Below are 22,796 nucleotides of genomic sequence, written 5' to 3'. Positions count from 1 at the left end.
ATGTATAATATGGCTGCTCTATAATATCTCACCACTGAGGGGCAGCCCAGTCCTCCCTCTGATATTGGGATGTATAATATGTCTGCTCTATAGTATCTCACCACTGAGGGGCAGCCCAGTCCTCCCTCTGTTATTGGGATGTATAATATGTCTGCTCTATAATATCTCGCCACTGAGGTGCAGCCCAGTCCTTCTTCTGTTATTGGGATGTATAATATGGCTGCTCTATAGTATCTCGCCACTGAGGTGCAGCCCAGTCCTTCTTCTGTTATTGGGATGTATAATATGTCTGCTCTATAGTATCTCACCACTGAGGTGCAGCCCAGTCCTTCTTCTGTTATTGGGATGTATAATATGTCTGCTCTATAATATCTCACCACTGAAGGGCAGCCCAGTCCTCCCTCTGTTATTGGGATGTATAATATGTCTGCTCTATAGTATCTCACCACTGAGGTGCAGCCCAGTCCTTCTTCTGTTATTGGGATGTATAATATGTCTGCTCTATAATATCTCACCACTGAGGGGCAGCCCAGTCCTTCTTCTGTTATTGGGATGTATAATATGTCTGCTCTATAGTATCTCACCACTGAGGGGCAGCCCAGTCCTTCTGTTATTGGGATGTATAATATGTCTGCTCTATAGTATCTCACCACTGAGGGGCAGCCCTGTCCTCCTGTTATTGAGATGTATAATATGGCTGCTCTATAATATCTCACCACTGAGGGGCAGCCCTGTCCTCCTGTTATTGAGATGTATAATATGGCTGCTCTATAATATCTCACCACTGAGGGGCAGCCCTGTCCTCCCTCTGTTATTGGGATGTATAATATGTCTGCTCTATAGTATCTCACCACTGAGGGGCAGCCCTGTCCTCCTTCTGTTATTGGGATATATAATATTGCTGCTCTATAATATCTCACCACTGAGGGGCAGCCCAGTCCTCCCTCTGATATTGGGATGTATAATATGTCTGCTCTATAGTATCTCACCACTGAGGGGCAGCCCTGTCCTCCTTCTGTTATTGGGATATATAATATTGCTGCTCTATAGTATCTCACCACTGAGGGGCAGCCCAGTCCTCCCTCTGTTATTGGGATGTATAATATGGCTGCTCTATAATATCTCACCACTGAGGGGCAGCCCAGTCCTCCCTCTGATATTGGGATGTATAATATGTCTGCTCTATAGTATCTCACCACTGAGGGGCAGCCCAGTCCTCCCTCTGTTATTGGGATGTATAATATGTCTGCTCTATAGTATCTCACCACTGAGGGGCAGCCCAGTCCTCCCTCTGTTATTGGGATGTATAATATGGCTGCTCTATAATATCTCACCACTGAGGGGCAGCCCAGTCCTCCCTCTGATATTGGGATGTATAATATGTCTGCTCTATAGTATCTCACCACTGAGGGGCAGCCCAGTCCTCCCTCTGTTATTGGGATGTATAATATGTCTGCTCTATAATATCTCGCCACTGAGGTGCAGCCCAGTCCTCCTCCTGTTATTGGGATGTATAATATGGCTGCTCTATAATATCTCACCACTGAGGGGCAGCCCAGTCCTTCTTCTGTTACTGGGATGTATAATATGGCTGCTCTATAGTATCTCACCACTGAGGGGCAGCCCAGTCCTCCCTCTGTTATTGGGATGTATAATATGTCTGCTCTATAGTATCTCACCACTGAGGGGCAGCCCTGTCCTCCTGTTATTGGGATGTATAATATGTCTGCTCTATAGTATCTCACCACTGAGGTGCAGCCCAGTCCTCCCTCTGTTATTGGGATGTATAATATGTCTGCTCTATAGTATCTCACCACTGAGGTGCAGCCCAGTCCTTCTTCTGTTATTGGGATATATAATATTGCTGCTCTATAGTATCTCACCACTGAGGTGCAGCCCAGTCCTTCTTCTGTTATTGGGATATATAATATTGCTGCTCTATAGTATCTCACCACTGAGGGGCAGCCCAGTCCTTCTGTTATTGGGATGTATAATATGTCTGCTCTATAGTATCTCACCACTGAGGTGCAGCCCAGTCCTTCTTCTGTTATTGGGATGTATAATATGTCTGCTCTATAGTATCTCACCACTGAGGGGCAGCCCAGTCCTCCTTCTGTTATTGGGATATATAATATTGCTGCTCTATAGTATCTCACCACTGAGGGGCAGCCCAGTCCTTCTGTTATTGGGATGTATAATATGTCTGCTCTATAGTATCTCACCACTGAGGGGCAGCCCAGTCCTCCCTCTGTTATTGGGATGTATAATATGTCTGCTCTATAATATCTCACCACTGAGGTGCAGCCCAGTCCTCCTTCTGTTATTGGGATGTATAATATGTCTGCTCTATAGTATCTCACCACTGAGGGGCAGCCCTGTCCTCCCTCTGTTATTGGGATGTATAATATGTCTGCTCTATAATATCTCACCACTGAGGTGCAGCCCAGTCCTCCTTCTGTTATTGGGATGTATAATATGGCTGCTCTATAATATCTCACCACTGAGGGGCAGCCCAGTCCTCCTTCTGTTATTGGGATGTATAATATGTCTGCTCTATAGTATCTCACCACTGAGGGGCAGCCCAGTCCTCCCTCTGTTATTGGGATGTATAATATGTCTGCTCTATAATATCTCACCACTGAGGTGCAGCCCAGTCCTCCTTCTGTTATTGGGATGTATAATATGTCTGCTCTATAGTATCTCACCACTGAGGGGCAGCCCAGTCCTCCCTCTGTTATTGGGATGTATAATATGTCTGCTCTATAGTATCTCACCACTGAGGGGCAGCCCAGTCCTCCTTCTGTTATTGGGATGTATAATATGGCTGCTCTATAATATCTCACCACTGAGGGGCAGCCCAGTCCTCCCTCTGTTATTGGGATGTATAATATGGCTGCTCTATAGTATCTCACCACTGAGGGGCAGCCCAGTCCTCCCTCTGTTATTGGGATGTATAATATGGCTGCTCTATAGTATCTCACCTCGTGCCATCAGTGATATTAAATGTCTCTGACGTCATTCCCGACCTGAGGCTGATGGGTTATAGTACAGAGGAGTAATCGCTCAGATAATGTTACTGCCAAAAAGCCAAATCTGGACAATACTTCAAACAGAAACCTCATTGCACCCGATCGAACACCTTCTCGGCATCCAAAGAAAATAGCATAGAGGGGTCCGACCACCAGGATATATGGATGATATCGATCCTCCTCGTACAATCCAAGGGCTGTCTAGATTTAACAAAACCCACTTTATCTTTTTGCACTAAGGCCGTAATTATTTCTGAGATCCTATTATCTAGGATTTTGGTCGATTTTTAGGTCTGTATTCAAGAATATCGGCCTAAAATTGACGGTCCGATCAGAGGTTTTCCTTGGTACCCCGATTTTCAAGGGGTGTAATTGTTGCCTGGATCAATTTCTTTCTGTATTTTCCCGGTCTGCGTACAATTTTGGAAAATTGATGTAATGTGAGGGATTAGTAGGTCTTGAAATGTTTTGAAGTATTCGCACATTAGTCCCGTCTGGGCCGGGGGACTTATTTTTTCATTTCTCTAATTGTTTGCTGTATTTCTGCCTGGGATATTGGTTGGCTTTATATGTAAAATGTCCTCTGGTATTTTGGGGAGTTGTACGGTCTAAGAATTGGTTTGTCAGTTGTTTTGATGTGGTATTGATGTTTTCCTTTAGATTGTAGAGGGATGAGTAGTCATTTGAGAAAATATTGGCGATCACATTAGGGTTATATATGTTTTTTTTTTTTTTTTTGTCATTCTGTATGTGGGATAACCTTTGTTTAGTCATTTTGGCTGTGATTTTGTTGGCTAATATTTTGCCCACTTAGTTTCCCTGCCAGTAATAGTTGGCTTTTCCATAGATTGTGTTCGTATTTGTGTTGAAGCAGTTGGTATCAGTTATACCTTAGTTTCTGTAATTATTGGAGAATTGTGTTTGTGCGTATCTTCTAGTGCGGCTATGTTCTGATCAATTTCCTCTTTGGCGTAATCTTCTTTTTTTTTTATTATTATTATTATTTTGGGACGCTATTTGAAGTAGCTTACCCCGGATGTCGTCCTTGTGAGTGCACCATACTGTTGGTAAGGACACATCAGGTGTGGTGTTGATTGTGAAATATTTTGCTAATATTTCCTGTAATTGGGGCTTAATTTTGTGGGATGTGATTAATTACTCTCCATGGGGAATATGTCGGGTAGTTGTATCCCTCCGTAATTTGGCAGAAGATGGGGGCGTGATCCGACCAGGTGACGTTCCCTATTGTGGCTGTTTGGATATCCTGTAATAACCGTTAGATCAGAGGTGGCAGAACCCGCCAGACATCCGCGTTCCTTCTCCAGGAGGGTCTGAAAGAGTGATCGGTATTGTCTGTCTTTCGAGGGTGTACTGATTTGTCTGAGGCAGGAGGTGATATTAACCCCTTCAAGACCCAGCCTATTTTCACCTTTCTGACCGGGCCAATTTTTTACAATTCTGACCACTGTCCCTTTATGAGGTTATAACTCTGGAACTCTTCAACGGATCCCACTGATTCTTAGTTTGTTTTCTCGTGTCATACTGTACTTTATGATAGTAGTAATTTCCTCGATATGACTTGCGTTTTTTGTGGGGAAAAAAAATGGAAATTTGGTGACAATCTTGAAAATTTCGCCGTTTTCCAACTTTTAATTTTTATGCTCTTAAATCAGTTATATCGCACAAAATAGTTAATACATGTTTTTGTTAGGAATTTGTAAGGCTTAAAAGTTGACTTTTTTTTTTTTCAACAAATTTTACAAAACCATTTTTTTAGGGACCACATCACATTTCAAGTCACTTTGAGGGGTCTATATGATAGGAAATGCTCAACTGTGAGGCTACGTTCACACTAGCGTTGCGCCGCCCTGCGTTGGCGACGCACGAAAAAACGCGCGCGTCTTGCGACGCGTGCGTCGTTTTTTGACCAAAATCGGACGCACAGAAAATGCAACTTGTTGCATTTTCTTGCGTCCGACGCTAGCGTCGGAAACGACGCAAGTGTCGAAAAACGCCACCCTAAAAACGCACGCGTCCGCTATGTTAAACATAGGGGCGCGTCGCCGGCGCAACAGCGACGCACATTGGCGGAACGCCAATGTGAACGTAGCCTGACACCATTCTAAAAACTGCACCCCTCAAGGTGCTCAAAACCACATTCAAGAAGTGTTAATACACTTTTAGGGTTAGCACCCTTCAGGTGCTTCACAGGAACTTTTGGAATGTTTGAAAAAAAAAAAAAAAAAAAAATTAACCCCTTTCTGCCATTAGACGTACTATTGCGTCCATGTGGGGTGGGCTTTACTTCCCAAGGACGCAATAGTACGTCATATGCGATCGGCAGCGCTCACGGGGGGAGCGCCGCCGATCGCGGCCGGGTGTCAGCTGTTTATCGCAGCTGACATCCGGCACTATGTGCCAGGAGCGGTCACGGACCGCCCCCGGCACATTAACCCCCGGCACACCGCGATCAAGATGATCGCGATGTGCCGGCGGTACAGGGAAGCACCGCGCAGGGAGGGGGCTCCCTGCGGGCTTCCCTGAGCCCCCCGCAGCAACGCGATGTGATCGCGTTGCTGCGAGGGTCTCACCTCCCTCCCTGCTCCCTCCAGCCCCGGATCCAAGATGGCCGCGGATCCGGGTCCTGCAGGGAGGGAGGTGGCTTCACAGAGCCTGCTCAGAGCAGGCACTGTGAAGGCTGCAGCGCTGCATGTCAGATCAGTGATCTGACAGAGTGCTGTGCAAACTGTCAGATCACTGATCTGTGATGTCCCCCCCTGGGACAAAGTAAAAAAGTAAAAAAAAAAAAAATTTCAAATGTGTAAAAAAAAAAAAAAAATATTCCAAAATAATGAAAAAAAATAATAAAAATATTATTCCCATAAATACATTTCTTTATCTAAATAATAATAAAAAAACAATAAAAGTACACATATTTAGTATCGCCGCGTCCGTAACGGCCCGACCTATAAAACTGGCCCACTAGTTAACCCCTTCAGTAAACACCGTAAGAAAAAAAAAAAAACGAGGCAAAAAACAACGCTTTATTATCATACCGCCGAACAAAAAGTGGAATAACACGCGATCAAAAAGACAGATATAACTAACCATGGTACCGCTGAAAACATCATCTTGTCCCGCAAAAAACGAGCCGCCATACAGCATCATCAGCAAAAAAATAAAAAAGTTATATTCCTGAGAATAAAGCGATGCAAAAATAATTATTTTTTCTATAAAATAGTTTTTATCATATAAAAGCGCCAAAACATAAAAAAATGATATAAATGAGGTGTCGCTGTAATCGTACTGACCCGAAGAATAAAACTGCTTCATCAATTTTACCAAACGCGGAACGGTATAAACGCCTCCCCCAAAAGAAATTCATGAATAGCTGGTTTTTGGTCATTCTGCCTCACAAAAATCGGAATAAAAAGCGATCAAAAAATGTCACGTGCCCGAAAATGTTACCAATAAAAACATCAACTCGTCCCGCAAAAAACAAGACCTCACATGACTCTGTGGACCAAAATATAGAAAAATTATAGCTCTCAAAATGTGGTAACGCAAAAAATATTTTTTGCAATAAAAAGCGTCTTTCAGTGTGTGACGGCTGCCAATCATAAAAATCCGCTAAAAAACCCGCTATAAAAGTAAATCAAACCCCCCTTCATCACCCCCTTAGTTAGGGAAAAATTAAAAAAATGTATTTATTTCCATTTTCCCATTAGGGTTAGGGCTAGGGTTAGGGCTAGGGTTAGGGCTAGGGTTAGGGCTAGGGTTAGGGCTAGGGTTAGGGCTAGGGTTAGGGCTAGGGTTAGGGCTAGGGTTAGGGCTAGGGTTAGGGTTAGGGCTACAGTTTGGGTTGGGGCTAAAGTTACAGTTAGGGTTTAGATTACATTTACGGTTGGGAATAGGGTTGGGATTGAGGTTAGGGGTGTGTCAGGGTTAGAGGTGTGGTTAGGGTTACTGTTGGGATTAGGGTTAGGGATGTGTTTGGATTAGGGTTTCAGTTATAATTGGGGGGTTTCCACTGTTTAGGCACATCAGGGGCTCTCCAAACGCGACAATCTCAATTCCAGCCAATTCTGCGTTGAAAAAGTAAAACAGTGCTTCTTCCCTTCCGAGCTCTACCGTGTGCCCAAACAGGGGTTTACCCCAACATATGGGGTATCAGCGTACTCAGGACAAATAGGACAACAACTTTTGGGGTCCAATTTCTCCTGCTACCCTTGGGAAAATACAAAACTCGGGGCTAAAACATATTTTTTGTGGGAAAAAAAGATTTTTTATTTTCACGGCTCTGCGTTATAAACTGTAGTGAAACACTTGGGGGTTCAAAGTTCTCACAACACATCTAGATTAGTTCCCTGGGGGGTCTAGTTTCCAATATGGGGTCACTTGTGGGGGGTTTCTACTGTTTAGGTACATTAGGGGTTCTGCAAACGCAATGTGACGTCTGCAGACCATTCCATCTAAGTCTGCATTCCAAATGGCGCTCCTTCCCTTCCGAGCTCTGCCATGCGCTCAAACGTTGGTTTCCCCCAACATACGGGGTATCAGCGTACTCAGGACAAATTGGACAACAACTTTTGGGGTCGAATTTCTCCTCTTACCCTCGGGAAAATACAAAGCTTGGGGCTAAAAAATAATTTTGGGGGGAAAGATTTTTTTTTTTTAATTTTCACGGCTCTGCGTTACAAACTGTAGTGAAACACTTGGGGGTTCAAAGCTATCACAACACATCTAGATGAGTTCCTTAGGGGGTCTAGTTTCCAAAATGGTGTCACTTGTGGGAGGATTCTACTGTTTAGGTACATTACCATTCCAACTAAGTCCTCATTCCAAATGGAGCTCCTTCCCTTCCGAGCCCTCCCATGCGCCCAAACAGTGGTTCCCCCCCACATATGGGGTATCAGCGCACTCAGGACAAATTGGACAACAAATTGTGGGGTCTAATTTCTCCTGTTACCCTCGGGAAAATACAAAACTGGGGGCTAAAAAATAATTTTTGTGGGAAAAAATTTTTGTTTTATTTTTACGGCTCTCCATTATAAACTTCTGTGAAGCCCTTGGTGGGTCAAAGCGCTCAGCACACATCTAGATAAGTTCCTAAGGGGGTCTACTTTCCAAAATGGTGTCACTTGTGGGGGGTTTCTACTGTTTAGGTACATTAGGGGCTCTGCAAACGCAATGTGACACCTGCAGACCATTCCATCTAAGTCCTCATTCCAAATGGAGCTCCTTCCCTTCCGAGCCCTCCCATGCGCCCAAACAGTGGTTCCCCCCACATATGGTGTATCATCGCACTCAGGACAAATTGGGCAACAAATTTTGGGGTCCAATTTCTCCTGTTACCCTCAGGAAAATACAAAACTGGGGGCTAAAAAAATAATTTTTGTGGGAAAAAAATTTTGTTTTATTTTTACGGCTCTGCATTATAAACTTCTGTGAAGCACTTGGTGGGTCAAAGTGCTCACCACACCTCTAGATAAGTTCCTTAGGGGGTCTACTTTCCAAAATGGTGTCATTTGTGGGGGGTTTCAATGTTTAGGCACATCAGTGGCTCTTCAAACGCAACATGGCGTCCCATCTCAATTCCGGTCAATTTTGCTTTGAAAAGTCAAACGGCGCTCCTTCCCTTCCGAGCTCTCCCATCCACCCAAACAGTGGTTTACCCCCACATATGGGGTATCAGCGTACTCAGGACAAATTGTACAACAACTTTTGGGGTCCAATTTCTTCTCTTACCCTTGGGAAAATAAAAAATTGGGGGCAAAAAGATAATTTTTGTGAAATATGATTTTTTATTTTTACGGTTCTACATTATAAACTTCTGTGAAGCACTTGTTGGGTCAAAGTGCTCACCACACCTCTAGATAAGTTCCTTAGGGGGTCTACTTTCCAAAATGGTGTCACTTGTGGGGGGTTTCAATGTTTAGCCACATCAGGGGCTCTCCAAACGAAACATGGCGTCCCATCTCAATTCCAGTCAATTTTGCATTGAAAAGTCAAATGGCACTCCTTCGCTTCCGAGCTCTGCCATGCGCCCAAACAGTGGTTTACCCCCACATGTGGGGTATTGGCATACTCAGGACAAATTGTACAACAATGTTTGGGGTCCATTTTCTCCTGTTACCCTTGGTAAAATAAAACAAATTGGAGCTGAATTAAATTTTTTGTGAAAAAAAAGTTAAATGTTCATTTTTATTTAAACATTCAAAAAATTCCTGTGAAGCACCAGAAGGGTTAATAAACTTCTTGAATATGGTTTTGAGCACCTTGAGGGGTGTAGTTTTTAGAATGGTGTCACACTTGGGTATTTTCTATCATATAGACCCCTCAAAATTACTTCAAATGAGATGTGGTCCCTAAAATAAAATGGTGTTGTAGAAATGAGAAATTGCTGGTCAACTTTTAACCCTTATAACTCCCTAACAAAAAAAAAAATTTTGGTTCCAAAATTGTGTTGATGTAAAGTAGACATGTGGGAAATGTTACTTATTAAGTATTTTGTGTGACATATCTCTGTGATTTAATTGCATAAAAATTCAAAGTTGGAAAATTGCAAAATTTTCATAATTTTCGCCAAATTTCCGTTTTTTCCACAAATAAACGCAGGTACTATCAAATAATTTTTACCATTGTCATGAAGTACAATATGTCACGAGAAAACAATGTCAGAATCACCAGGATCCATTGAAGCGTTCCAGAGTTATAACCTCATAACGGGACAGTGGTCAGAATTGTAAAAATTGGCCCGGTCATTAACGTGCAAACCACCCTTGGGGGTAAAGGGGTTAAACATTTTAATTTTTTTTCCACAAAAAATTAACTTCAGATCCAATTTGTTTTATTTTACCAAGGGTAACAGGAGAAATTGGATCCCAAAAGTTGTTGTACAATTGTCCTGAGTACACAGACACCCCGTATGTGGGGGGGACCACTGTTTGGGCGGACGGCAGAGCTCGGAAGTGAAGGAGCGCCGTTTCAAAATTTGCAGGAATTGAGATCGGACGCCATGTTGCGTTTGGAGAACTCATGATGTGCCTAAACAGTGGAAACCCCCCACAAGTGACACCATTTTGGAAAGACCCCCTAAGGAACTTATCTATGTGTGGTGAGCACTTTGAACTTCACAGACGTTTATAATGTAGAGCCATGGAGACCACAGGAACAATGCGTTGTTCCGGTGGGAGCGTGCAGGGAGCACCCGTCCTGCGCGATGCCCCTCTGTCGCGGTCAGTACTGACAGCGGCATCAGAGGGGTTAAATGCCCACCGATCGTGGGCGTTGCTGCGGGGTGTGAGCTGTCACATACAGCGGACACCCGATCACCGTGTGGTGCTCAGTGTGATCGTGCCGCCGTACCAGTACGGCTCCTGGCAGGAATGCCGTTCCCGCAGCGCAGTACTAGTATGACTGAGGTCGGGAAGGGGTTAAAGTCCCCGCAGACTATAGGGCACCTTTTTTAACCTTTGCTATTAACCCCAGGGTGTCTTTAATAAATAAAACCTGCCTAGAATTAGGGGCGTAAATAGAGACAATTGTGTAGGTCTTGTTGTTTATGCTGCAGACTTGGGATGACGTATTTGCACCCATCGTCCACTGCGCTGCTGATTAGCTGGAAGGCGACCGTGTCAATTACTACTCAATTGCATGGGAGTGAAATACATTAGGGGGGATTTCTATTCTGCAGTCTGTGGGAGTCGGAGCTATTTAGGTGGGTTTCCTGAAGGCATAATACGTCTGCTTTTAGGGATTGGGTATCTTTCCATAGAAGGGATCTTTTGAATGGACTATTCAGCCCTTTTACATTAATGCTGGAGATGTGAAGAAACGTATACAAATTACAGATAATGTCCCCGCTAGACAATTAGGAAAAATGGGGGGAATAGCAAAGAAAAAAAAACAAAAAACCTTAAATTTGTGAAAAACTGGTACAGTTTCAAAAATAGAGTTGGGTTCCAAGTGACCCCCTTGGATATGCTCCGGTATCCAGTACATATGGGGGGTTATTGAGGGAAACGAAAATGTTCCTCTTGTACCTCCTGTAGGCCATTATGAAAAAAATTTTGTATTCTTCTTTGTTGTTCATGTCCACCCCTTCCTCAGAGTAGACGTCGTCTTCAGCGGGGAGCTGGCCTCTCCGTCCACAGTCGCCAGCGACCACTTCTGCGGCAGAGTTATGGCCTCTCGGGGAAGATGTCATGACCGGTGTGTTTCCGTTCTTGGTGACGGTACGCGGTCTTGGTGACTGTGGAGAACTCCCGCCTCCTGTTCAGGGTGACAGCGGAGAGGTCGGTGAACACCAGGATGCCCCTAAACCTCTCCAGGAGCTCTGTTCCGCCAGCTGCTGTTTACTGATGGCTTCTGTGAAGTGGAAAAAGTGAAGTCCTGCAATTACGTCCCTGGGTGCAGAGGCGGGTGTACTCTTGGGTTTGGGGATTCTGTGCGCTTTGTCTATTATGAAGTCTTGTTGCCCGCCTTGGGGACTAGTGCAGTAAAAAAAAAAAAATCTATTAGGAACTCTTTTAATGTGTCTACAGCAACACTTTGTGGTATCCCCCTGAAGCGCAGATTGTTGCGTCTGGAGCGGTCTTCCAGGTCTGGCAGCTTCAGTTTTAGAGCGGTGATCGCCCCATTGTGAGCGTCCACTAAGTGGTTGTGGTGACTCCTCCAGCTTCTCCTCAATGTGGGCTGTTCTGTCCCCTATGTGCACAATAAGGCTGAGATAATGTCACTATGCCTGTTTAGCTCGCCCGCCAGGGGCTGTGTCGGGTACATATACTTGCAGTTTGCTGCCTGATGATTTCTCCGAGCTCCTGGATGGTGGTCTTCCTAGCTCTTGTGCTTGCTCCAGACCGCCGATGCTCCTCTCCGGTGAGGTCTGACCCAATAGCAGGGGATCAGAGCGCTCCACAGTGCTGGCGGCCGCATGTAGAGTACCGCTGCGACCATCTTGCTTTTTCCCGGGCATCGGCATAAAGACCTCGATCCTGCCCTACGCTGTGCTCCTGCTCCTGGTATGGCGACCGGAGTGTGCCCGAGGCTGTGGTAGGTGTTTTATTCTGGCTTTCCCGCTATTATATTCTGCTGTGAGCCGCTGGTGGTTTATGTGATCATGGAGCTAGCGCTGCCTGCGACCGCTCAGCTCCTTATCCGGACACGACCCCTTGAAATGGGTGTTTCAGCAGGACAATGACCCCCCCCTAACGCACCAGCAAGCGGGCAACATCCTTGTTCCATATCAACAAGATTGATGTTGTGAAGTGTCCGCCCGATCCCCAGACCTCAATCCGATTGTGGAGCAATAAAATAAAATACTGTTACTGATACAAAGCCTAAGAATGCAAACGACGTGTGGTCTGTAGTGCAGTCAGCGGGGGCTGGAGTATGCGTCCGCAGGGTCCGATGCCGCACAGATGGAAAGCACTTACCAGAAATAAAGCCGAGACAACTAGATATTAGTCCAGGGATTAACAGAAAAGCCAAGTCTGTGAACAGGTTTCCATTTATACTGGAAATATTCTACTTTCTAAATGAAAATGCAGACCCCGCTATTCCAGCAGCCTTTTGTTTCATTTTCGGTTTAGAAATTGATCGTGTTGATGATTTCATTTGGCTCTGAATGTGCAGCTCCCAGCACCTCTGTGTATGTGGTAATAAATGCTATTATGAGGATTGGGCATTTTCTCTGCAGCTGTAAACCTGCTGCTCTTATTTTGCACATCTTGCACACGTCCTGACAGATATGTAGAGGCAATGTCCTTCCACCACTCTCCTCCAGATGCCGCAGTGGCACGGACGACCCCTGTTAAGGAGAAGCACCGTTATCTAAAATGTTTTGGCTTTTTTTGCCATCTGCATTCACTGGACTGTTGAGATTACGCCAGACCTTGTATTAATCGTTTTTCTTTCTTTCTGTTCTTGTTTAGGACTTTCACTGAACAGTTGCGTAAAATCTCTCGTGACGCCGGCATGCCCATTCAGGGACAGCCATGTTTCTGCAAATACGCCCAAGGAGCGGATAGCGTGGAACCGATGTTCAGACATCTGAAGAACACATACACTGGTCTACAGCTGATCGTCGTCATCCTCCCCGGGAAGACACCTGTCTACGGTCAGTCTTGCGCCTGGAATTAGCTGCTGAACATTGTCTCCTCTGTATCCCTCCGTATGGTGACTGTTTTCATGCCGACCCATTGCGTCCTTTCTGCAATGTAGAAGCGAGGTTACTGATGTTACGGTTTACGTGAGATCCTCATACATGGTGATAAGGCCGTCTTGGCGTGTTATGTAATATGTAAGATATAGCAGTCATCGTATTTCTTACATAAAATTAATTTTTATTATTTTTGGCTTTTCAGCCGAGGTGAAGCGTGTTGGGGACACTGTGTTGGGCATGGCGACGCAGTGTGTACAGATGAAGAACGTACAGAGGACCACGCCGCAAACACTGTCAAACCTCTGCCTGAAGATAAACGTCAAATTAGGGGGAGTGAATAACATCCTGTTACCCCAGGGCAGGTAAGGTCCAAGTGCTGGGGACAATGTGAGCTAGCAACCTATGGTCTGTCTGATTTCCTATGGTTTTTCACTGTAGTGCTATGTCCGATAGTTTGCCAGCGATCCAACCTATCAATTCAGCATCACGTACCAAGACAGCCACATGTTATCTGTAGCGCAGTGGCTTTATTTTCAGCACTATATAATGTCATTTCTATTTTAGGCTAAGTTCACACTAGGCATTTTTGCATTTGTTTTTTTCTTACGCTTTTTTTTTTTTTATGCAAACTTTCAGCTGCATTTTACAGTACCAGCAGCAAAGTCCGAGATTTCAGAAATCTCAATCACACATTTTATTTTTTTTTTAATCAGGCTTTTGTGCTTTGCATGTTTTTCTTTTATCGCTTTATTGGGGGACACAGGTAGCCATGGGTGTATGTTGCTGTCGCTAGGAGGGTGACGCAAGGAGGAAAAAAAAAGGAAGATGGCTCCTCCGCAGTATACACCTACCAGCTGGCACCATGCTCATCAGTTTTAGCTTAGTGTCAGTAGGAGGCAGACCTGGATCTGATCCCAGATCCATCATTTCCTTTTCAGGTCACCTGTTGTCTTTTTTATATTAATCTTTTTCCTTCTACAGGGTATTTTCTCACCCTGTTTTCCCCACAATTGTGCAACTGAGAGCGTAGTGTGGTGTCACCCACATCGCCCACACTTAAACTCGCAAGGCAGGACCTAATCCTGTGTCGCCTCATGGTGCTTCAGGGTAATTGATGACTGCGGTTCACCAGTGGTAGCTTTTCCCCTTCCTTTAAGGGGTTGACAGTCTTCTGCACCGTCCAGGCCCACGACGGTGCAGGAAAGAGGATGTCATGTCCCAGTGACCCTCATCCACCCGGGGGCTTCTGACTTGGATTCGGGACTCACTATTGAGGTATGTCCATGTCCTCCCCATTGTCCCCTTCAGGAACCTTCCGTGTGCTCCCCATGGTCCCCCTTTACAAACATTCCGCCTGCAGTACCTCCATGCAGGTCCGGTCGCAGCGGCTCCGATGTGCTGTGATGTCCTCCGGCCCTCTTCTTCTAATTTAGTCCCCGGCTTGGTCCTTCTCTCTGCACAGCCACCATCTTGTTTTTTTTAGTCATGTACCCCTTCCCGGCTTTCTGGTGAGCGCGCTGTTCTTAATCCAATGAGAGGTCTATTCTCCTCTCTCACTGGGTCACATCCCAGTCATTGTCACTGTTTAGGAGCATTATAATCGCGCGTTATAATCGCACGCTTTTCAAGCCTGTCATAGGGCTTCTTCCTTCAGTACAAATCCACGCCGTCGGCGGGACCCTCGCCCGTATGCTACCTGGCCCGTGCAACTGCCGGCTTACCTACCTCCGGGTGTGACAGTCAGCGCCAGTCCCTGCTGCTCTCATCAGACAGCCTGCACTCAGCTCTTTCGCATCAAAGGATCCAGGGGACCCAACACTTAGTTACAGCTGTACAGTCACTGGTTTCGTGTAGGTCCTCTCATATCTGATCCTACCCTCTTAACCATTATTAACCATTCACAGCAGTACCTTCATTTAAAGGAGGGTCCTGTCCGCACTGCTTCTATTTTAGTACTCTTGGCCTGTGCCCTCTGCATCAATAGGTGCCTTCTATCATCCCTGCATCACAGGAGCCCCCTGCAGCCTGGAGTGAGAGCTGTGGGTGGGCTGTTGCTACGTCACAATCAGTTCTTTCTGACCTGACCACAGTGTTAGTCCCTGATCCAGGTTCGCTTAACAAGTCGCCCACTGCCACCAGTGCTCCAAACGCCTCCCACGGTGATTTGCATGCATCTGACAATCACACTCGGAAGGGCAGATTAAGGACTACTTCCAGTATGCTGACCACACTCCAGCTCTTCGTCCAGCGCTCCGGGTCCCTCTAGATCCTCCAGGATGCCTTCGTTATCCAATGCTTCCTCTTCCGAGGTGACTCTGGGGTCCAACTCTGATTCCCAGTCATTCTCCGATCTCGAAGGGAAACTCCAAAACTACAGGATACGGACGACAATTTTTATATGGTCTTTGAAACAGACGTTTAATATTAGGGACGATGAGGTCTCCCCCAGGGCCTCTACATCTCATTCAAGAAGGAAAGACGTCCTTCCCGGAGAAAAAAAATGACCAGCCACAAGGAATTTCAGGAAATATTTGTCAACGATTGGGAACATCCAGAGAAACCTTTCCCCAGTAGGAAACATCTGGATATTTACCTGGGTAGAACTCCTACAGCAAGGTATTTTATCAGCAACGCCTTCTGTGGGATAACTGACCTTGCGGAACAGGTCGCGCATGCTGGCAAATATTTTCGGACAGTGTCTTTGGTCGCCGCCAGTTCTGCTACAGTTTCCATCAATATCGTTGCCATACAGAGGTTTTCTCTTTGGCTGAGGGTCTAGAATCTGTATTCATCTTCCAAGAAGTCCCTTGCCTATCTCTCTTTCCAGGGTTTTAGGTTTTGGACAAGGGTAATTGTGCCTGTTCCCTCTCATGAAACCCTCCAGGGTTTTATTGCAGCCAGACTTTTAAGTCTTTGGATACCATCTGGTGTTTTTGGGCATGCTGTTCGACACAGCTCGTGCCAAGGACCTTCTTCCAGAAGAAAGAATTTCATCTTTGTCTAAGGATCTGTTCCTTGAGACTGTCGTCTCGACATCGCCTGCTTTTCTGCATGAGTACTGCGAAAGATGATTGCCACCATGAAAGTTGTACCTTTGCTCAGTTCCATGCCCTTTTCTTTCATCAGGCTCTCCCTCGGGGTGTAAGGGCTCGTTCCACCCAGGTGGTTGGGGGCTTCCTGGGCTGTTTGCCACTAAAAAAGAGGGATTTTTGGTACTCAGCATAAAATCTTTCTTGGAGCCTTCATTGGGGGACAACCTCCCTAGTTTTGTGCCTTGGTTGGGCTCCATGCCTTTACTGTAGGTTTTTTACATAGATTTTTCTGTTATCATTGCTTCTCCTACTGTTTTACTACTGACTAGCTTTGTGAAAGTCGGTGCATGTACACTGCGGAGCAGGAGCTATTTTCCTTTTTTTGCATAGTGTCAGCCTCCTAGCAGCAGCAGCGTTCACCTATTGTTACCTGTGTTCCCCAATGAAGTCTCCAATAAAGAGATTTTACTGTGAGTACCACAAATCCCTCTTTTTGCACAATGGAGAATTTTTTTTTAAGTTTTTCACCCATTGAGATGAATGGGTGGTGAAAAAACGTAGTTATCAGTTTTGCTGCGGTTTTTTGTGCCGAAACCGGATTCTATGGAATAGGATTTCTTTTTTCAACACTAAACTTTATTGGCATGCACAAGAGACAAATCATGCCCAAACCACAGCAAAAAAAAAAAGCTAGAAAAAACAAGGAAAACATGCTCTTTTTTTTTTTTTTTTCTTTCCTCTGCAGCTTCTTTTCTGCCAAGAGATCAGGTTTTGTTGCAGAAAAAAAAATGTTGAAAAAACACGTAGTGTGAGCTTGCCCTTAGTCTGTAACAATCCTTTATTTATTTTTTTACCCTAGACCACCAGTGTTTCAGCAACCTGTGATATTCCTTGGAGCAGATGTCACCCATCCTCCTGCAGGAGATGGAAAAAAGCCTTCAATCGCTGCGGTAAGAGACCACGTTTAACTTTTTAGATATTGTTTTGCTTGTATCTAAAATCCACACATTATACCAGTGTACAAAATACTAGCAGTCCAATATGAATTACCAGATTTAATCTGTTTTTGGTATAAATTATATTACCACATGTCAAACAATTTACCAGTTGGTGCAGTAGATTCTAAAAAACCCACCAGGCTCGGCGTTCATGATCTGCAGGTTTCTGAGTCTGTGTATTAGAATGATAAATTAAAAGGGCGAGTATTCATAATAATATCCGTGTGTATTCACAATAATATCCGTGTAGGGATCGATTAGTGCGGTCAATTATTCTGTGAGGTGTGAATCCAGTGGCCCTTATCTAAGGGTGGAGCCAGGACATGTTGTCCATGCATTTCTTCTTGAAAGCCTGGAAATATGGGGCGTTCAAGACATTGTTCAGAAGAACAGCGTACACTGGTTGAAAAGTTGATTGGATCGGGAAAAACTTATAAAGAAGTGCAGACAGTGACCGGCCGTTCAGCTAAAATGGTCTCCAATGCTTTATAATGGAAAAACAAACCAGAGAGACAAGGAAGAAAGTGGAAGACGACCATTCTAATGGATGGAAGAATGGCCAGAATGGCAAAAGCTGAGCCAATGATCGGCTCCAGGATGATCAGACAATCTCACGTTACCTGAGATGGCTGTGACAGAAGATGCCTGTGTGACGCTCATCTCTTAGCTAGAAGTCCCCCCAAAGTCCCACTGTAAAAAGAAAGACGTACTGAAGAGAGTACAATGTGCCAAAGAACACATCACCTAGCCTAAAGTGATGTGGAGAATCATTTTGTGGACTGATGAAAATAAAATTGATCTTTCTCAGTCTAAGGGCCGTAGAGTTCATCAGACGACCCCAAAAGTCTCCATTCAGGCCACAGTACACCCTGCACACAGTGAAGCATGGTGGTGATGCATCAGGTTATGGGCAGGTTTCTCTTACAGTGGTGCCTAGACCTATTTACCGCACAGCACGGATCATGGACCAGTCTGTAGATACTTGATGAGGTCAGATTGTCTTAAGCTGAAGAGGATATGCCCTTGAAATGGGGGTTTCAACAAGACAACGACTCTAAACACAATAGTAAACTAGCAAAATCGTGGTTCCAGGCCAAGAAAAGTGAAGTTATGACGCGGCCGGCCCAAACCCCAGACCTTCATCCGATAGGACACTTATGGGGTCACGTCAAAAATGCTGTTACTGAGGCAAAGGCAACAAATGCCAAAAAATCATGGGATGTAGTCCGAGCATCCTGGGCTGCAACAACCGGTGACAGCGGTCAGATGTTGGTGACTCCGTGCAACATAGATGTGAAGCCGTTCTAAAAATTGTGGCTAACAACTAAATATTAGGTCAGTGATTCACAGAAATGAGAGACCGTTATAAAAAAATAGTAAAGACAAATGCAGACAGTATTTATGAGAACAGCAATGTTCAATTTTTGTTTTCTGTAAAGTAGGTAAAATTCTATACATTTCTCTTCATGAATTAGAGAACAGTGTGCAGTGCCCCAATGCTGGAAACAAAAACTAGTATAAAGATTGTGTGATGACTCCAGTTTCTGAACACACTATTATTTTGAACACTACTGTATGTAAGTGCAGTCTGCAGATTACATAATTGTGATCCAGCTCTTTGGTGTTGTTCATAGGTTGTAGGCAGCATGGATGCTCATCCCAACCGCTACTGTGCCACGGTGAGAGTGCAGCAGCACCGGCAGGAGATCATCCAGGACCTGGCCGCCATGGTCCGCGAGCTGCTCATCCAGTTCTACAAGTCGACTCGTTTCAAGCCCACGAGGATCATTTTCTATAGGGATGGTGTTTCGGAGGGGCAGTTTCAGCAGGTTGGCTTCTTTTTTTTTTATGTATGAGTTTGTAGACTGCTGCATTTCTTCAGATGGTTTAATTGATATTCTGAATATATCTTGTTTTTCTTTTGCTCATACAGGTTTTGCATCACGAGCTTCTTGCAATTAGAGAAGCCTGCATTAAATTGGAGAAGGATTATCAGCCAGGTATTACCTTCATTGTTGTACAGAAAAGGCATCACACCAGACTGTTCTGTACAGACCGGAACGAGCGGGTAAGGTGTCCGTGTGGTGAACCTCTGCCATTTCCCTCTTTCCATTACCCACCACTTGTTCTCATGTCATTGCCAACATCATCTTAGCAAGTGAGAAATTCACGGTGTCTAAATATTGTTCTGTCCACACAGGTTGGAAAAAGTGGAAATATTCCTGCAGGTACCACTGTGGACACCAAGATCACGCACCCGTCAGAGTTCGATTTTTACCTGTGTAGTCACGCTGGTATACAGGTCGGTCATTGATGAGTTGTTCCAATATCCACTTTGTTGGCTCAGAGTGACACAATTTATGGCTGCGATCTAATTTCTTTTATATTTTTTTTCTTACAATGCAGGGAACAAGCCGACCTTCGCACTATCATGTCCTCTGGGACGATAACAGATTCTCCTCGGATGAGCTGCAAATTCTCACTTACCAGCTGTGCCACACTTATGTCCGCTGCACTCGCTCTGTGTCTATCCCCGCTCCTGCGTACTACGCACACTTAGTGGCTTTCCGAGCCAGATATCACCTGGTGGATAAAGAACATGACAGGTACAGTACTTAGAATTATTATTGGGATCACTTCTAAATCCGCTCCTCTACCCTTTTGCCACACATTCAAGACACAAGTTTAGATGCACGGCCACTTTCCAAGTAGTAAACATCAGCTGATTTGTTATCCTTTAGATGTTCTGCCCCCGCCCTTTCTCGGGCGCCCTGCCCCCGCCCTTTCTCGGGCGCCCTGCCCCCGCCCTTTCTCGGGCGCCCTTTCTTGGGCGCCCTGCCCCCGCCCTTTCTCGGGCGCCCTGCCCCCGATATTTTTACACAGCAATTGCTTGCCAGAGGCCACATTTTGATCGGCCCTCACTAGCCTGAATGTTCAGAGTCTCTATTATTTAATGACTAATGCCTTGATTCCCGTGCATTTTATACGGGCGGTGATGGTTTTTGCACTTGAGTTTCTTGCATGGTGTTTGCCTTTATTTTTCTCCCCACATCTTGCAATGATCTAAATGTTGTGTCCTTCTGTTTTTAGTGCTGAGGGCAGCCACACTTCTGGTCAGAGTAACGGCAGAGACCACCAAGCACTTGCTAAGGCCGTACAGGTTCATCAGGACACACTGCGGACAATGTACTTTGCTTAACCAGTGCTAGAACCCAACGATGGCGGCACTATATCCGAAGGAGCATTCACCCAGACCAGCTGCACTTACCTGTACCGTAGCCCCAGCGGCATCCAGCAGAAGTGCCCTCTACCCACAGCCCTGCCAGTGTCATCAGGCCTCAGGATCCCACCAGCCTTCCGTCCACACCCAGAATATTCTTTTAATCATTGAACTTCTTCATCCCCACAATGAATCCATGGGAGGTTTGTGACAATACACACACATAATGAAAGCGTTTACACAAATTACCCTTTTTAAACAAAAAAAAAAAAAAAAAAAAGGTTCAACTTAACCGTTCTCTCAGGGCTCACAAAAAACAAACGCTATGAAATAAATACTGTGTGGGAAAAATTATCAGATAAATGATACGACCTAGGCAAAAAAAAAATCTGAGGAAGGATCTTGACGTTTTTAAAGCCTTAAAGATTTTAACTGAATTTATCAAGATGTTTTATTAAGAATAAAACTTTTTTTTTCTTTTCTTTTTTTATTGACCTTCCTCTGACATTTGTGTCAAATACTCCAGTACGTAAAATGATTCAGCGATTTACTCTTGAGGTCAGGTTTGACCAAAGATGAATTTAATAGTATTTTTAATTTAATTTTTTTTTTTTTTTTTTTTAAATGTGCCATTCAGAAAAAGGTAAAACTGAGACATAGTTTTTAATTGTTGCATTCGTCTGGCTGCACTCGTACTATATATATATTTTTTTTCTCTTCCCCCGAGGTTGCTGACTAATACGGGTCTGTGGCAATGTGGACAGTACAATCATGTTAAGCTAATGTACAGAAAATAATCTATTTTAGCAGTATTAATGTGAGATGACGTGCTATTTATTTTATTTACACAGATCACCCCCTATTTCTATGAAACCTATGTTATGTACTCGGGCTTAAATGGTGTCCTGTTTAACCCTTGCACTGACAATGCGACCTGTATATAGAGCCTTTTTACAGGACCACCGGCAGTGAATGGATTAAGAATCAAAAAAAAAAAATGTAAAAAAAAAAAACAAACAAAAAACCCTAAATAAAACAAAACCTCGTTTTTATGGAACTGCTTCACCCTCAGTGGGCTCGTAATACATTGCAATGCAATAAGAAGCAATGTCTGGCTGATCCCTCTGATTGCAAACAGGGTTATTGTGAGGAGCGACCCCCCCCCCCCAAGGGTTTAAAAATAAATAAATAAATAAATAAAAAAAATTGAAATAACAAAAATAACTTTTTTTTTTTTTTTTTAATTCTTTGATGCAAGCTATTTTCTAAGTACAGATGCTGCACTTTTTCCCCGCAGCGAAGGTCTGACACTTGTGGCCGCACGTACTGACGCTCCTCTCTCTGTACTCCAGTCTTTGCGGCCCCCCGCACTGTGCTTTCTGATTTTTAATGCCCCTGTCGGTAGGGGGTATCCTCATGCTGTCAGGCCTCAGAGACTTACATATGCAACCTGTATTATTGTCTCTTTTTTTTTTCTTTTTTCGCTCTACACTTAATCTTTTCCTGCTCCTCCTACTTTTTAAGGAATATGCAATTCTGTAATGAGATTAAATACAAGAACTCGGTTTTTAAGCAATATCGTGATTTTCTTTTGTACTGCGGCCCTGCGGTTTTATTTCACGCGGTGGCCGTTCTTGCAAGATTGTCGACTTATTGAGCCTTTTCGCTCCGTGTCGGCGGTTCTCACAAGCCGTTGCAGAAACTACAACTCCCAGCATTCCTGGACCGCCATAGCTTGGAGATCACGGCTTTATGAAGTGGTTTCTGACTCGTGGATCTCACGCTGTTAGAGAACTACTCCTGGCATGCTGGGAGTTCTAGTTCTGCAAGTACTGGAGAGCAATACGCTGGGAACCGCTGGATGGTAAATCCTGGAGATAAGACTTGGGGGTTTCTCTTGTCATTTTACCGTTCAGGTAGAAGATCCGAGGGGTGTGATTGTGTCTGATACTTAGGAAGGGGGCACTTGTAAGGTTTTAATGGATTTTTCTAGACTATTCTTCCCTGGATGATCAACCTGCGATGATTTAGGTGCTAAATTTGCAGAGGGTTTTTCGTGACAATGAATGATTGAAATCTGTTTTGTACTTGTATGTGTTCGGGATTAGGAGAACGCGGCGGCTTTAGTCCACAGTATTGTAGCTCGGCGCCATTCACTCCTGCAATGTAGCGGAGCTGCGATATCAGACGCAGTTTTGGGGGGAAAGCAGCCGCATTCTCGAACCCTGGACCCCCTTTAATAGCTCATGAGGGTGTGATGATTTTTTTTTTCTTTTGGTCCGTGTTGTAATTCAGATCATCTTGGTTGTTATATGGATCTATGCACAGGTTGTGTCGGCTTTTCTTTTAATA

General features: G+C 44.6%; 1 protein-coding gene across 2 annotated transcripts in view; it reads left to right on the top strand.

Annotated features, from left to right (window-relative positions):
- Window positions 1-22,020, top strand: part of AGO2 (argonaute RISC catalytic component 2) — an 87,699-nt gene extending 65,679 nt beyond the window's left edge. For both annotated transcript variants that reach the window (XM_069731976.1, XM_069731975.1), the window contains exons 12-19: window positions 12,965-13,149; window positions 13,397-13,556; window positions 17,086-17,176; window positions 18,859-19,053; window positions 19,158-19,292; window positions 19,425-19,526; window positions 19,631-19,830; window positions 20,315-22,020. In XM_069731976.1, coding sequence (XP_069588077.1) covers window positions 12,965-13,149; window positions 13,397-13,556; window positions 17,086-17,176; window positions 18,859-19,053; window positions 19,158-19,292; window positions 19,425-19,526; window positions 19,631-19,830; window positions 20,315-20,423 — 1,177 coding nt within the window. In that variant the 3' untranslated portion in view covers window positions 20,424-22,020. The remainder of the gene's footprint in view (window positions 1-12,964; window positions 13,150-13,396; window positions 13,557-17,085; window positions 17,177-18,858; window positions 19,054-19,157; window positions 19,293-19,424; window positions 19,527-19,630; window positions 19,831-20,314) is intronic.
- The last annotated feature ends 776 nt before the right edge of the window (window positions 22,021-22,796 follow it).

Source organism: Ranitomeya imitator, chromosome 6, assembly GCF_032444005.1.
Source record: "Ranitomeya imitator isolate aRanImi1 chromosome 6, aRanImi1.pri, whole genome shotgun sequence".
Lineage (NCBI taxonomy): Eukaryota > Metazoa > Chordata > Amphibia > Anura > Dendrobatidae > Ranitomeya > Ranitomeya imitator.
The sequence above is the reverse complement of the archived record's forward strand: the minus strand, read 5'-3'. Positions and strand labels throughout refer to the sequence as shown.